The 16,959-nt window shown below is 35.5% G+C and overlaps 1 protein-coding gene across 1 annotated transcript in view; it reads right to left on the reverse strand.

The window, feature by feature from the left end:
• Window positions 1-6,540, reverse strand: part of LOC140155765 (ATP-binding cassette sub-family C member 4-like) — a 50,632-nt gene extending 44,092 nt beyond the window's left edge. The window contains exons 1-2 of the mRNA XM_072178728.1: window positions 6,435-6,540; window positions 5,880-6,000 (exon numbers count right to left, since the gene is read on the reverse strand). Of these exons, the coding sequence (XP_072034829.1) occupies window positions 5,880-6,000; window positions 6,435-6,490 (177 nt within the window). The 5' untranslated portion in view covers window positions 6,491-6,540. The remainder of the gene's footprint in view (window positions 1-5,879; window positions 6,001-6,434) is intronic.
• Window positions 6,541-16,959: the final 10,419 nt, after the last annotated feature.

A 16,959-nucleotide genomic window follows, 5' to 3' on the forward strand; every position in this document is an offset into this window, starting at 1 on the left:
AAAGTTAGGTCTTTATAGTACTTAGGAAACTTTCTTTCGCGAAGGCACCATGTCAACAATGCTTAGAAAAGCTGCTTTTTGCCTTGTAAAAGTATGTAATTTTTCGCCATTTGCTGCTATTCCTTTTCTCCGATCAGCACCAGATAGATCGGTTTTCCTTTTACACACTATTAACCTGTGTAAACCAATCAAGGATCATAATTGACAGTGACACCAGACGTGGTAAATTCTTTTTATCTGTCTTTAATTAGGTTCATCTGGATTGATGGGAATTCATACTATCAAATCCATTTTTAATGACATACCTTGTTACACTTTTATGCTACTACACAGCACTTCATCAGACTGGCAACCTTGCTTCCTCTTCTTTCCTGAAGTTGCTGGTGGCGCTAGAAGCTTCAACGGCAGCAACTTCAGGAAAGAAGAAGCAGCAATGTTGCCAGTCTAATGAAGTGCTGTGCGTACTGCATATAGAGCATGAAACTGTAACAAGGATTCTAACATAATGCCAGAGAACTTTATCTATTCAGGAAGGATGAGTGGAATTACGTAATGAATCAGTGATGTTATACCATCATTTACTGATGGTATAGTGGCGTGCAATGACCAGATGAAAGTGTGATGACTGGGAATAGATATGACTATGCAATGCAAGCAGCAAATTCTGGATTGAAGATGCTTAGAATTATGAAAATAAAATAAAAATGTTATACTGTGTTATTACTATACTCACTACAGAAATTGAATGGACGATGTTTTATTTGTCCTTGTTTTTTTATCTGATGATTCTCTCAAAACAAGATTCATTAGATAAGTATGAGCAATAAAGTACAATAGACCTTTTCAGCCATTGATTGGAAATCTTGAGAAATTAGTTCAGAAAGAATTCACATGCTATAAACAAAACCACTACAACCAATCACACACTGGCAATGTTAGATGAGCCATAAAATTTGTATTATATTGCAAATTTCAAAAATTCAAAATTATTTGATATCAAAAGGACATTCCTCGATAATCAGAATTCAATTTGGTGTGTCTGATGTTCTCTCAGGTCCCAAAAAACACTGTGCAAACATGCTTTCCAAGCCCTTAATTTTACAATATCACCACACTAATACAGTTCTTGCATTTATTAATATTAATTTTCAGATAAATTAGGTCTTTTTCCTTCAACTTCACACTGCCACATACATTTATAAATTCGTATCCAAAGGATAAGTTATACAATTATCACATCAGTGTGATGATAATGCTATAACATATGTGCTTGAATGTTACAATGTCAGTTACCCATTCAATTTCTGAACTGACTGCATGCCCTGTTATAACACATAACAACATACATGTACCTTGTTCTAATGTCTTTGATGAGGCAAAGTCCTATGTACCTTGCTGAAAAGGGTTAAAATCTTACACTACATGCTGTGTTACAGCCGCATCTTCACATACCTTACGGTAGATAAGGGCTGAGGAAGCTACCCTAATTTTCATGCCTATACATTGTATATAAAAGAAGTACGGGTGATGAAGTAAAACTAAGCCCATTGCTGACAGCGAAATCCCCAGAGCATAGAGGTATGCTTCCATTGTTGTAACAGACGAGTCGGGATCAAAATATCTGGACATTAGGCTGACCAATACTGGAGAAGTAATCTTGGTACTTTCCTGTGTGCATAAAGGTGGCATTATTGTATGTGGTTAAAGTAAATTAATGCCTTCTACTTGTAACTTATCTATGGCATTGCTTATAAAAAGGGTAAATTAAGTAATTATTTTTAAAAGTGGTGCTTGGACCTTTGATGTATGTACATGTTATAGTGTTATGCCATATTGCCACATGTATCTATGTGGCAATATTATACATGTGACTCAGTATCTATTTTTCATTTGTGCATGCTGCAGTACCTTATAATATGTATTTTTTTATACTTTTGCAGCTGTTGTTGTGATTTTTTGTTTTGTTTTGTTTTCTCTAATAAAAACATAATGAAAAAAAAAAACTTATCTGTGGCATATTATTTTATGAAATATTATGCACTACTAGAGGAAAAGAAATACACACAAAATATTTGACATACTTGATCAAAAACTTTAGAAATATATACATAAAAAAGAAATATCATTCAACCTGTGAATTGTGAAGAATAGCTTCATAATTTCTATGACTTATAGAATCCATCATTTTTAATTTACTCTTCAGTATTGTATACTTCCATTAATTTTTGCTGTTGCATTTATCCACAATGCATCAATTGGAGTGAACATAACCCATCACATCAAACCACTGCAATTGTCTTCGGAAATATACACCAAGATATGTACCTTTAGATATTAACCAAGTTAATAAGGGTGCATGACCTAGCATTATTTGCACTCAAATTCTAAGGCAAGTAAAGCAGACACACAAGAGGAATGGTTCTATAAAGGAGATCTCAAGGTTTGATATAAGGGTATCATTTCCATCCCATGTGCATGATTTTTCTTGGGAGGAGAAAATGCCTAAAAAATTTATTTTGATAATACTATTGGCCTTAACTAAAGAATCACATGACCTATGGAAATGTAAGTGTGATTATAAATTGGCTTCCTCGACTCATTTGCTATAAGACCAATGTATTAATATTAATAAATACACTGCAGTTTTTTAGTTAAATGGCTAAAACTGGAACGCACTTGCCTTTATTTAATTTGCAATTTCATCTCACACATTGATGTGGGGTATAAAATATTGATTCTATGTGACGAAATAGAACAAATTCCTTATAATTGTGTTCATTTGATCAAACATATTTTCTTTATAATCTTCAAATCTGTTTTTTCAGACATTGGTCATGTTTCAATGTGGTGAGTTATTTTTTCTTGAAAGTATACACTAGACAGTACAAAAACTGCAAATATCCTGATCATATGTACACAAAGGTAACAAAACTCCACATCCTGTAACAAGACCATGATTAAACATCAGTGTTCGAAGTGTCAGCAATTAAAAAAAAGAATCCATTCAGGAAAAGTTTCTCTAGATTTGCAAAATATTATCATAAATATATTTGGTTTATACACTACATGTATTTAGGGAACACATCCATAGATTATCGTAAATGGATTGTTCCAATAAAAGTATGTAAACAAATTCTGACCATGTAATTTGGTATAGTCTATAGTCCATTTGGCTTCCTCGAGGCAGTTGCGTCCATGTGTGATACATGTGCTATCAAAGGTGGTGTATAAATGTTGGGTGCAGTCACTTCACGCTGCATCATGCACTACAGATACACTATCTACGCTACACAGTGTCATCGCCCCGATATCTTCATGGCAGAAATCGCCATGGTAGGTTGAATCCACCGCCACGCATGGCCATTTTGTATCGACCTGTTTAATAGTTTTGAGTCGCATAATAGGCCGAAGGACATCTGACTAAGGCTACTGACAATAGCCCTGATTAGCTCGGTGACTGACCTCGCTGTGTGTCAGTCGATCATGGTACTCCATAGGTCATATGCTTTTAGATTATCTACACGAATTGGCCTATACACTGCGCTATATAATTCGGCACATATAAATCACAATTATTGTCAGTTTTTGACTCAAGACGCAAGCTACTCTCTCAAGACGCAAGCTAACGACTACCATATCTGTTCAAAATATATATTTAAGTGCAAGGAACCACATCTGGTTTCTTTATACGAAATCATTTACGGGAGATATTCATCATTTTCTAACCCGGTATCCAAAGATTTTCTTCTCATATCAAACTTGTGCATAGCAAATTCACATGTATCGATCCCGGGTATTTATTTTAGTATCTTTGCTGACAAAGTAATTATTAGCCAGGCGATGTCGGTGTGCGCTACTGTCTCAAGGAAGCCAAACAGACTCTAGCCAGTTCATGTTCATACGTCAGTGCATTGCTCAATATACACAGGGCTAAGGGTGATTTCACCCTAAATTGCTCATAATAGCCCCGTGACAAATTTGTTAAAACATGAATAGGGCCTTCTTCAACTAACCCCTTGATTTTTAGCTCTGCTCTTGCCAATGGATGCAATTTGCATGGACCATATGGGCAATCATATTGCATACTGGTTATAAATAAAATTAATTGAATATGAATTTTTTTTTAAATTTATTATTGTCACCTGTGCATAGTGCGCAAATCAATTAAATGTGAAAGAAAAATTGCTCCACTCAATTCTTTGCATGTTTAGTTTTTATACTGGAAAATATGGATGTTAGATCCTTTAATATTTTTTTATAGCAGTTTTTATAGAGTGAATTTCAGGGTAGACTTCAAATCATATCTTTATGTAGAATCTACTCCCGATTCCAGAAAAATATAGCATTATTCTGCATCAATATTTTTGGATTAAAAACCTATCATCCTGTTTTGTCAAATGAAACATACATGTAGCTAAATTCTATTCCTTTAGTTGGACTGGCAATAAATTATAAAAGTCAAATTTTAATATTATTGCAATTTGAAGAAAATGGACCAAAACCATGCAATTTGGCATGTTTTCTTACAATTGCAGTCACAAAATTCAAACATTTGCATTCAAAATCATCCATTTAGGCTGAGAAAAGAATTTGCTCATAATTCTAATAATTGAATACCTGAGTGGAAGAAGGGCCCAACTCCAATTTTTTACAAAAATGAGTTAGACCCAGCATTTTATTGCCAGCAGACTGTTCTTCCTTGTGTGTGAAAGATGAGCCAAAATCCACTCTCTAAATAATCTTCCACATACACTTAATCATTGTTTTTATGGAAGAAAGGCCCAACTCCACGGAGTTGGGCCCTTCTTCCACAAATAGAAAATTTTGTTCATCCATGAAATCTGATTTCAACTACAATAAACTTTCTTGCTAACATATTACATGCTTCTAATTGTGCACTTACTGGCTAATTACCAAATTTCTGTAGCTATTTATAACACATCTGCTTACGGAACTGGCACTTGAAGTATATTACTGGAAGAAGGGCCCAACTCCAGCTCGTATTAAGACCTGTACCGTTGCCATGGAAACATCAAATATAATTTCAAATGTATGTAATATTGTATGTTCATGTAGTAAAGATCCCCTGAAGATGAAAACATTCTGTCTATAAAACTTTTCCAAATATATACTTTTTTCTTAATATCTCAAAAACAGTTTTGATGGAGTTGGGCCCTTCTTCCACTCAGGTATTCAATTAATGTTAATTTTCATAATTGGTTGTAAAAGAGATTAGAAAATGCATTTTCCAAAAAGTATAATGCATAACCCGAAATTAGTCTTAGTACAAGTTTTTTTTTCTTATTTGTCACAACATACAAACACACTGAAAAGCATCTTTTGGTTCTTACTTCCAAAAACTAACCAAATAGTAAAATTTGACTTTTTATAGCCAGTCAGTTATAAAGGATTAAGATTAGCTGTGTTTCATTTGGCAAAACAGGATAATATATATTTTTAATCCAAAACAATTAGTGCTGTATTTTTTCTGGAATCTGGAGTAGGTACTTGACATTAGAATTTTGTCAAAATAAACTGCTGCAGTGCACACACACGAATTTGATAAAAATTGTTTCATGCTCTTTTTTTTGATTGACAGGGATTATTTTTGCATTCACATTTATCCAGTCTACAGAAGTACAAGGAGCAATACAAAATGGGCTATGGAGAAGGTTTTCAAGCTTCAATTCAAAACTTTAAATCCACCAAATTTTTTGAGAACTTTGTTTTTATCACCAGTCTGAAAGCAAAATAATAAAATTCACAAATTGACAAATTAAATCAGTTCAGATTGCTACCTTTTAACATGGCTGATCAGCAGGTCACAGACAAACTCTCAGCATGTATCAATCATTAAAAGTACAATAGCACATACATACCTCTATGAATGCTATTAACCCAAGGAACATAAACTCCCCTCCAAACACATTGATGAATGCTCTCAGGAGAGATGCCTTTCTTTTCTGCTGTCTGCTCCTCTTGACCTCTCTATTCCATGCTCTGTAGGGAGGAAATCATTCCAGAAATTTCATCTCTAAAAAATTACCATCCATGAGACTACATATTGTTATGATAATTTAGGGCTAATTCAGACCAAAATTAAGACATTTTATAGCATTGCAAACTTTTGCATATTTTTGGATGTCTGTGTAATCAGCACATCATCAATGCCCAAATCATACTATGTACCAATTGCTTGGTAACAGTTACACTTTTGGAATTATTTGTCATAGTTTGTAAACCACTGACGCTGCCAAAATGTAGTCAATCTTGCCCCCCCACATCAATATATCAGCAATCACTTTTGAAATAAGCAACATAAGTAATGTTACAAAAAATGCAACCCTGCTTGCGATAGTATGATATTGGCATATCTGTAATCACTTAGATACAATTTCCTATTATTAGTCTATTTAATGGTACCATATAGTTACCTTTCTAGTTTATCAGCCAGATGTGATGCAGAGTCTTCCTTTGTAACTTTGTACATATCAGAAACTTGCAGGTCCTCCTTGTAACCTTTTCGTAATATAGGTAGCACCCACCTATGAAAAACATTGCAAAAGAACATCAACAAACCAAGCTTTGTTTGAGGAAACACAATTCCCTACTCATCTGACACATGACTGTTTGGATTATGGACCCTATGCCCCATTCAGTTTGAATTTTAGTACAGTAATAACCAAGAGGTAATTTCACTGGTGTAAGTTTTTGCACCATTCCGAAGGAGAGTGTTCATTTACAAGTGAATTTTCAGTGAAAAAATATAAAAATCTAGTTTTAAATTTTTAGGTCCTCCTTGTAACCTTTTCGTAATATAGGTAGCACCCACCTATGAAAAACATTGCAAAAGAACATCAACAAACCAAGCTTTGTTTGAGGAAACACAATTCCCTACTCATCTGACACATGACTGTTTGGATTATGGACCCTATGCCCCATTCAGTTTGAATTTTAGTACAGTAATAACCAAGAGGTAATTTCACTGGTGTAAGTTTTTGCACCATTCCGAAGGAGAGTGTTCATTTACAAGTGAATTTTCAGTGAAAAAATATAAAAATCTAGTTTTAAATTCTGATGGTGCTCCTGTAGAAAGGAGGGATTAATGACTATACTAATACTACTATGGCGGTAGGCTCCCCGGTAGCGGTGACCACATAATCGTGTGGAACATGATATTTTGTGGTAAATACAACGAAATTACATCTGTGTATCATCAAGCAAGAATCTGATGAAATTGGTGAAATTCTACCATAATTATGCAATGAACTGGATGGAAGTTAAGGTCATGATAGGTTTTGTCTGTGCAATTTAATGATCGTCACTAACATGACTGATGCAAGTTTTAAGTTAAATAAACTTAAGCTTACTCACAAGATATGATATGGCATGGAAACGTTTGCATTTTTGTAAATTTTTCATTGAAAAATTGGAGGGGCGTTTATTAGAGGGGGAGCGTTTAATACAAACAATATGGTATTAACACATTTTTATTTTTTGCAGTACTTATGCTCCATTGAGCAAAATTGTTGTTCTGTGAAAATTAATGTCCTGCAAAAATATCCACTTCTACACCTCGGAGAACAGTGCAGCACTTCTAACAGAAATAAATAAGGATTTGCTACACCTCGGAGAACAGTGCAGCACTTCTAACAGAAATAAATAAGGATTTGCTACCAGAACACCCTGAAATTAATAAGAGTAAGAGTTTGGATACATCACAGTAATTAATCAGGTGACTGCAGTTGCACACATCCCCGATTAATCTACCCAAATATTTTCATTGTTAAAAATTAAACTGGCCTACATGTTTATCAAAACAGGTCATGGTCATAAAATCCATAGATTTACTTTCACTACTCATGGGAACTATTGAATTGAAAATACTGACATTTTGCTGTATATCCACAGACTTTCCTTTTATAATCTGTTGTGGTATATCAAACTATTACAAACTTGCTTCCCGGCTTGTTTCATATGCAGGGTTATAGCTAGCCCAAGTTGAGTGCCGGCTAATTTTACTATCCAATTAGAGTGCTGGCTCGGGCACAATCTTTTTAGCAAACATGAGGGATTAGAGAATAGGCTAGGGGGTATACCCCCAAATATTTTTTTTGGTTTTTTACACTTTTTATGATGAATAAAACATTTTGGGGAAAAATAAATATAAATTTTTTTTTTAATTTTTAAAAATCTTTTTTTTTAGTGCCGGTCGGCGCCGGTTACCCCCGACCGGCGTGGCTGTAACCTTGTTCATATGTAATACATGTTTTCTGTTTATATTTCTGTAGAATATCATGTTGAATTATAATGCATCAATATAATATATATTGACATGCCCACGTATCCTGGATTAATTTATGCAGGAGTCAAAGGGAATCTTTAACCCTATCTTTCTCAAGACTCCACCATTTTGTTGGTGAAAATGCATCTAATCTTTACCTTAAAGTTACAAAAAAAAGTTAAATCCTTCCCAAGCCTTTCGGCCCATTGGACGGCGCCTATCTCCATTTCATAACCCTAGGCCACATGTCTGCAAGCAGAAAAGCTACAGCAGGGGGTTAGTCCACTGGTAGCCATGTGTATAACTTTCCCTACTCCATTCTTTCAATGCCGAACGCCTGGCAAGAAGGCAGTAGGTACCATTTTTAAAGCCTTTGGTATAGCCCGGCCGGGATTCGAACCCGCGACCTCCCGATCGTGACGACGCTCTAACCACGAGGCCACCACGCCGGATAAAACCATAGGGTGAATCTTGACCCAATGAGTTTTCAGATGCGGTGAATCGTCAACCAAATAACTAATCGCAAAAGTGAAACTTTGACTATGCTAGAACCAGCACTCATGGATCAGGTGAATCTTAACCTAATATTTTTTTCTTTTGGTGAATCTTGAACTAATTTTTTTTTAACACAAGGTGAATCCTTGCCTAAAAATAAGTTTTGAAGAGTGAATCCACAGCAGCCATTGGGCTACCACTGGTTTTCTCGGTAGGGGTTCCCCTGTGGCTTTCCCATTCAGCATACACTATAGAGTAATTCACCTGCTGGTGTAAGAGATTTGCTTGACTTTTTGAGTTGAGCTGACCTTTTCGTGTAAACAGACATATGTCAGCTGAAAATAATTTTGGTACTATAATTTGGTTCACTTCAAGTTCGGTAGTGACGTCAATGCTTTTTCGCGATTGCCCTGCAAGCGTGCCGTTAAATCCCTCTTGTGCGCGTGAGTGTACACTTTGCGTGATTAACTTGACGCGCACGATTCACTGCTTAGGCCAACGAAATACGCACATACGTCACTACCAAACTTGCGGTGAACCAAATTATAGTATTTTGCTACCGGTCTGTGTGGACATTCTACACCTATCAATAGTTTGGTACTCTTTTCCTGGTTCCCCCTGATTTATTAGAAGTTTATATCATAAGTGACAATATAAATAGTCTAGAAGATGCCATGAGGGTTGAATTCGAATCATGAAATTGGAAAGGACACAACCCGGAGCTACCTGGGGATATGACCAATAGCTAGAATTTTTATCGAGTGCTGTATGGAAACAGCATTGCAATTTGCAATAAATATAAAGCAATATTATGGCTCATATGGAAATGGAATAAATCTGGACTTGATAATGCTCACTATCGTGATTTTTGGGGTACCTTTTCGCTATTACACCCCAAGACAGAGAAAAACAGTAGGAAAACAAAGACATGCAAAATATCCTACTCACACCACTTGATCAGACCATTCCAGTTTTTAAATTTGGGTTTTGCAAAATTTGACATCAGTATAAAGGAGCAAAAAAGCAACTTTTTTGCATTTAATCTGTATAAAGAATTGTACAATTATTGCATCTGGGCAACAGTATACTCAATTTAACACCACTGAGCCAACATCAAATAAACAATTTCCCGTCTACAGTGGACTCCATGTCTGGTTAATTATCTCTGAAATAAACCTACCACAACTCTATTTTTGAGAATATATTAGCTTTCTTCATTGGGTGCTCCTCCATCTTTTCCTTGGTTTTATAATCACTGCTCTCTTTTCTATGATTGCCATTGGTGGTGGCTTTTATGCTAGTTTCAGATGCCTCCATTTTACTAGTCTGCTTCAATGTCAACTGTCTACACCTGCTTCATATGAAGATATGGTAAACACCTGATACACCGTGGAGAGACTCACAGGAGAGAGAGATCTGCAGAAAAGACAGCAAATGTATACAGTTATATGTAATTGATAGTGATAGTGATATATATATTTGTACCATACTTGGTGATTTTATTGCCTAGTACGTACCACTCTGTCTGAGTGGAGTCAAAACCCATGTACCACTCCCATGTCCCACTCCAGACATAACTAGTCACATGGGAGATTACTTGTCCCACCCTCTAGTATCATACTTCAAAAAGTAAACAGACCCACCCAAAGAGATGACCTGCTCCAGACATAACACATGACATGGTAGACTACTTGTACCATCCTCATAAACAGGTGTGCCCAGAGTGGTCCTTTTTTTTTCAATTAAAATTTTCCAGACAACATTATGTAACCTCACAACAAGGGTTCCATGTGAGTGTATACTTTGAGGACACAACAATGACCTCAGCATGTTTGTAAACATAGATTGTCAATATACAGCATTTAGTGTAATAAATAACATGTGTTGGTCAGACAGTGGTCTCTTTTGCCATGTATCACTCTGGGCTGGTACAAGTTACTTATTCCACTCGTGGCCTGAAGGCCACTCGTGGAATAACTATTACTATATTCCGGAAGTCAACCATGTTATGTTTCCAGTGCAGTGGAAGGTTTAAAAAGATGTGCACATTATGTAGTTAAAGTAGTAATTTAGCAAAAGTGACAATAATTGTTTTATATAATTAGCTCCAACAACATTTTTAATTCACTACCGGTACTTAGATTCTTCATTCACAAGTCTTGAAATAAGCAGACTGGAACCAGGAGCAATTTGTTTTTTAACATTGCTTCTGGTTCACTGGGATTTTTACAAGAACCAGGGGCAATTCCTGAAGAAACAGGAGCAATGTTCAAATAGTAAATCCTTTTCTGCAGCACTACTGCATCAAGTGCAAAACCAGGAGCAATTAGTTTTAGAAAATTGCTCCTGGTTAATGATAATTACTCCTGTTTCATGGCAATATAATGAAAGTACGGTAGTATCACTTTTCAATGATGTGGCAGTTGAATGTTCAAAGTCCAGCAGCACCCTCTATTCAAAAGTGATAACATTTTGCAGGTCACTATAAAATTGAACAAAATGAGAGGATGGTCCATTGAGAAATCAAAATTGTATTTCTCAGAATCACCCTAATAAATGTATCCATTGTTGTGGTGGCGATATATGGGTATTCTGTACCCATCGCCACCACAACAATGGATACATTTATTAGGGTGATTCTGAGAAATACAATGTGTTGTTGTGTTGGCCTGTGTGTATTTGTCTCAGGTGGTGGCGATATACAGGTACAGCATTTTGTATACATATGTAAAGAGCGGTCGAATTCGACGGTATCGCATCGCAAAATGCAATGCAATTTCCATCAACTGCTATGCACTTTTCCAAAATGCATAGCTAAAAGTGCTATACATAAATTTCACGTCATATTTACCTCAAAAGTTCCCCAACGCATCGCGATTTTTGAGCCAAATTCCACATCGCATTTTTTTGGCACTTTGACACAAAGCATGTGGGGATATCCCTCAAGCTAGCAATGTAAAGCCCCAGGTAATTTTGGTGGTTCCCGAATCTGCCAAGCTCTTGCAATAGCAAAATTATGTCTGTCAAATCAACGGCTATCAGCAAAAAACCTGACCTATGAAAGTTGCTAGGAGATGTTTTGAAGTAGTTTCAATACCCCCTGAAGCTGTATATGCCAACTGCGCATAAAAAATTGTTTATATGTTTACTGAGCATCGGTTTCAAAATACCCACTTTACGTCGCGATAATGAGCTCATTAATAATTAATGAGGGAAATGTCAATGGTGATATTACACGTAAATTTTGACTTCTTGAAAACAATCGTGAATTCTGATGGCTTTTAAGCATAAAATCCAGCACAAACATGAATTTATTGATGATAAATAAATGATGAACACATACAACCTGTATTTTCTTGGATATATTTGATAAAATTTGTGTGAAGCGCGAATACTTATTGGCGGCAGTGATAGCCGAGATTTGATGACAATGACAGAAGTTGTAGATTCTCTACGCAAACACAAATATTGCATCGCTAAATGCTAAACTTTTTTTTTTGCATAGCAAAATAACTGCGATGCAAAATTTGGAAACTGCTATACAAACATGTGTGTTGCATAGCACAAACAGCTATGCAAAAAAAATGACTGAATTTGAACCTTGTATGTAAATATTGATCATCAAAAGTCCTTTTTGCAGCAGAATTGTATGTTATCTTTGAGTGAGTGATAATTGCAGCTGTTGCATACATCATTACTCATGATATGCCATGAACATAAATATTTACTCATGCTGATAAGCATCCTCTCTTTACGGTTTTTAGACCATACGCAGCAAACATGGGTAGCATTTTGGGCCTTTTGGTATTATATCAATGGCCCTTTTTCTAGACCAATTTTGGTATATGGATGGTCCATTTTTTTTTTTTTTCTAATTTTTTCGGAAAATATCAGATTTTGCCTCAATCTAGCCAAAAATTTGGAGGAAAATTTGTAAAAACTAAGATAATTTGGGTTCAATTTGGTCGAAAATTTTGACATTTGGTATATTGATGGCTGGATGGGTCCAAATTTCCTGAAAATTTGAATATTAATGGACGCACTTTAAAATTCTTAGCGGCACACCTGCCAAAACCAAACTTGAGACCCCCAGATTTTAGGGTATGGTTCAATAGATATCCACAAAAAAAGCTTTTAAATTAAAAGACAATCCTTCAATTTATTGGCTTGTTCAGTATTGGGTAAGCCCGGCCTTGTGTGCTGAAAGTAATAAATTGAAATAAATTATTTCCCAAATTTTAGTTGATTCGGACATTGAAATTGAAAGTTATGAATAATGTAAACAGCATTCCATATGCCACTGTGTTGTAATTTAGGGCTGTCATATCAATGGACAGAAAATACAAATTGGACAATATCTTTGTCAAACTACTGAAGCTGCAAGAAAGTTGATGTACACACAAACATGTAGTCCAACAACTACAATGTAGATGCCTGAATAGAAATCTCAACTATCTGGAACATGTGTAAGTTGGGGGATGATGAGCTGTGCCCCTTTCAGTGTTCTAATAAATTTTGCACCCTATTTTGAAAGTTGTGGTGCAATTTCATCTGATGCACACTTTGCACAGCAATTTGAAGTGCCGTCTCAGGAGAACAATCAAAATAAATTTACACAAATAATATAAAGCCTATGAAATCTAACATAGTAAAGTCAGTGAAAAGTGGTATCACAATTTTGCACCACACTTTGAAAATTGTGTCAAAACCATTTTGCATACGTCTAGGTTAACTGCCCAGACCACTTTTTGATGTTCGAAAACTTTTATGTATTGTATACATACATGTATAGTGGTCAACTCTTGTCAATTTTGTGCTTGTGACTGTAAGTATTGTGTGATGGTATTTTATCATCTTTCAAGAACTGTGCAATGTATTTTTGACAGGAGAGATGTTGTTAAACTTTGTACGCAATAAAACACTACTGCCAAATTTAGCGCAGTAAGTTCTAATTTTGTGCGGCTGTTGTTAACAGTTGACATTATGACACATATATTCAATACACAACTAAGGTACCGTACACAAAGGCTTACCTGGACAATAAATGTAAACTCTTCCGTACAAATAAATAAGTATTTGAAACATCTTGGCATGGCCAAGATAGCAATGGATTTTGGTCTCAAATGTAAAGCTATCGGTGAGCAAATGTAAAGCTATCAACATCTTGACATAGCAAAAGTAAAAATAATTAATATCAGAACAATCAAACCCATGCAGCAACAGACTTACGCCTTGGTCTAGCTTATAGGGTCCATTGCATACCAATGGCATGATAAATGATGTGTCTGTTTTGCCCGGTTTTAAGTTTGCAATGTTGCGAACTAATCGCTGCGAGCAAAAGCGATTGGTTTTTAGCCAATGAGATAAAAGCACATTTTGTTGCGTTGGGAAAAGCGTGCTAGATCATTGGTCAAATACCAATCGCTCGTCGCTCAGCGATAGAGTATAAATTCAGCTGAACATTACATTTTTGTAGTCATCACTGCCACTGGTCAGTGGTCACATCATGTAGGTATGAGAGGCAAACCTTAGTTAACACATTCGCTAGTCAGCAAAATTGGCTTAAACCGGGGCCCAAACACAATACATATTTACATAGAAATTTAAAAGAAAAGATTGGTCAAGGAAACCTACTATATCATTTATGTCATGATTATGTTGGCTATACTTCACTGGACCCTATATGATTTTTTTTTGGTGATGAGACAATCGCACATGGAATTTTACATGTAGAGGGATTTTGACAGCAGAGAAAATCTGCACTATCATGAGACTATGTCGTTTTGTATTTTAATTGATGCATTAAGGTGGTACGAAAGGCAAAATCAAGTTGCTCTGATTGAGATTAAAATAGACTTGTTGCAGAGAGATATGCAAAATAATCTTAATTCTAAAATTTGAGCCAAATCGGACAAACGGTTTTTGAGATATTGCTGTTGAAAGATTCTTTGTATTCTATTGTTTTTGCCAATATATTGATGAAGTTAATGAGGAAAATTGACAAAATGTACTCATTAATATTAATTTTTGCCAATATTTTACCAATATTTTATGAATAAACCTTCATACTACTTTTACCTTTAAAATTTTGACCTGAAACTTTGCCAATGCGTCTCTATGACCTAAACCTTTAACATGTGATTTTCCGCAAATCTAATTTGCATATTTGCATAATTAATTAGCCTTAAGTATAATGCTAATTAATTATGCAAATATGCAAATTAGATTTGCGGGAAAATCACATGGTAATGTTTTAGGCCATAGAAACACATTGGCAAAGTTTCATGTCATAATCATATAAAATAAAAGTAGTATGAAGGTTTATTCATAAGATATTGGTATAATATTGGCAAACATGAATATTCATGAGCACATTTTGCCAATTTTCCTCATTAACTTCATCAATATATTGGCAAAAACAATAGAAACAAAGAAACTAAAAACATGCATATCTTGACAACCGTATGTCCGATTTCCTTCAAACAAAAACTATTTTGCTCAGTGTATTTAGCTTAACTTATTCAATCTATTCAAATGGTTCTAAATTCAGTTTCTGTTTTCCAGAAACATCGTTTCGAACCCCTTAAAGGGTTATTTCGTGATCCTAGCATCCTCTTTTTATGACATTTTTCAGTAGATATCCACGTAAGCTTATTCCCAAAATTTCAGTTGAATCCGATTTTGCGTTTCCGAGTTATGCAGGATTATGTGTATTACACTGCTCCATAGGCCACTGTTGTAATTTCGTTCTGGTATACCAGAACGAAACTCAAATTTGGCGATATTTTTGCTAAACGAATAAATCTGCAATAAATATTTGGTACATTAACATTATGTAGCCAGAGGTATCCAATGGTATAAAAATCTCAACTTTTGGGGGAAAAGTGGGGGGATGAGACTGTGGATCACAAAATGCCCTTTTAAATAAAATTGGCTGAAAATTTTTGATGAAAGTCAATCTTTGACAAAATGTAACTTTGCTATGGAAAGTGCTATGACAAAATGGTTTTCAGTTTTAGCTTTCTTCAAGGACAAGGGCTTTGATGCATTTTGATGGCATACCCACCATGCCCACATCATACATGTGCATGAAGTCTGATGTGTCCTAGACTTGCTCGCCAGTCTATGGAAAATACACACTTAACGGTTTGCGCAGGTCAGATATATTTGAAAAATTTCTTCAAAATTTCATCAAAGGTATATAAAATTGGTACCCACCTTATTGTGCTTGCTAAATCAAGACTCGGTTGGAACAAAATTAAGGATCGAATGCATTTTAGTGTCCAAAAAGGCAAAATTATCATCAAAGTTCTGCCGAATTCTCCACCCTTGCGAAGAATAATATCCGATCTTTGCGATCAAAAACACAAAAGTACAACTTTAGACGTACTATTGCTGGCAAAAGACATTATTGCCAAACAATATAGAATTGAACATTTGATGTCAACTTGTCAAAATATTGAAGAAATGTGCTCCCTAAACTTGTGGCGAGTAGGCAAAATAATTCCCATTCAAACGCATGAGTAACTGAAAGTGCATATTAACACCGACTAATGTGTCCCTAGACCGAATAATCAGTCCCCAATACCAAGTTAAAATTCACTTGCTGACATTATCCTGTATATAATGTGTCCCATGTGTCCCCAAATTTAAGCTTACCAAATTTGAATCGACTCAGCTGAGTCGGTTTATCTTCTCCTCCTTACAATTCATGAATTACATCATGTACATTATTATAATTTGCATGTACTTGAACATTATTCACATAAATATGAGTTCATATCCATAGTAACGGCTGATATTATGTATCAAATAAGTTTGAAACGTGCACAAATATCCCATGAGCTGGCCGACTTTGTCAGTTTGTTGTTGTCACGTCCAGTCATGTGCCTGAACATGCGACCGCCGGCCGGAGTGAATGACCTTTTCTTCTGTCTGGTCGATTGTTGCCACAGGCAGGTATGGTAAGCGCTTTGCGCCACTACATAATTATTGAAACAAGCCTGATGGGGTACTTCCTACTCCTGTGTGAAACCATATTTTTAGTATCTATGGTGAAACTTCATACAGTTTTCTGTGTAGGCCTATAGGGTAAATTGGGGTAAACGGTGGGGTAAATGGAACGCTGAGAATACAATTTCCTCAATCAAGAATAAAATTGGGCAACATCATACCGAGTG

Source organism: Amphiura filiformis, chromosome 6 (assembly GCF_039555335.1).
Source record: "Amphiura filiformis chromosome 6, Afil_fr2py, whole genome shotgun sequence".
Taxonomy (NCBI): domain Eukaryota; kingdom Metazoa; phylum Echinodermata; class Ophiuroidea; order Amphilepidida; family Amphiuridae; genus Amphiura; species Amphiura filiformis.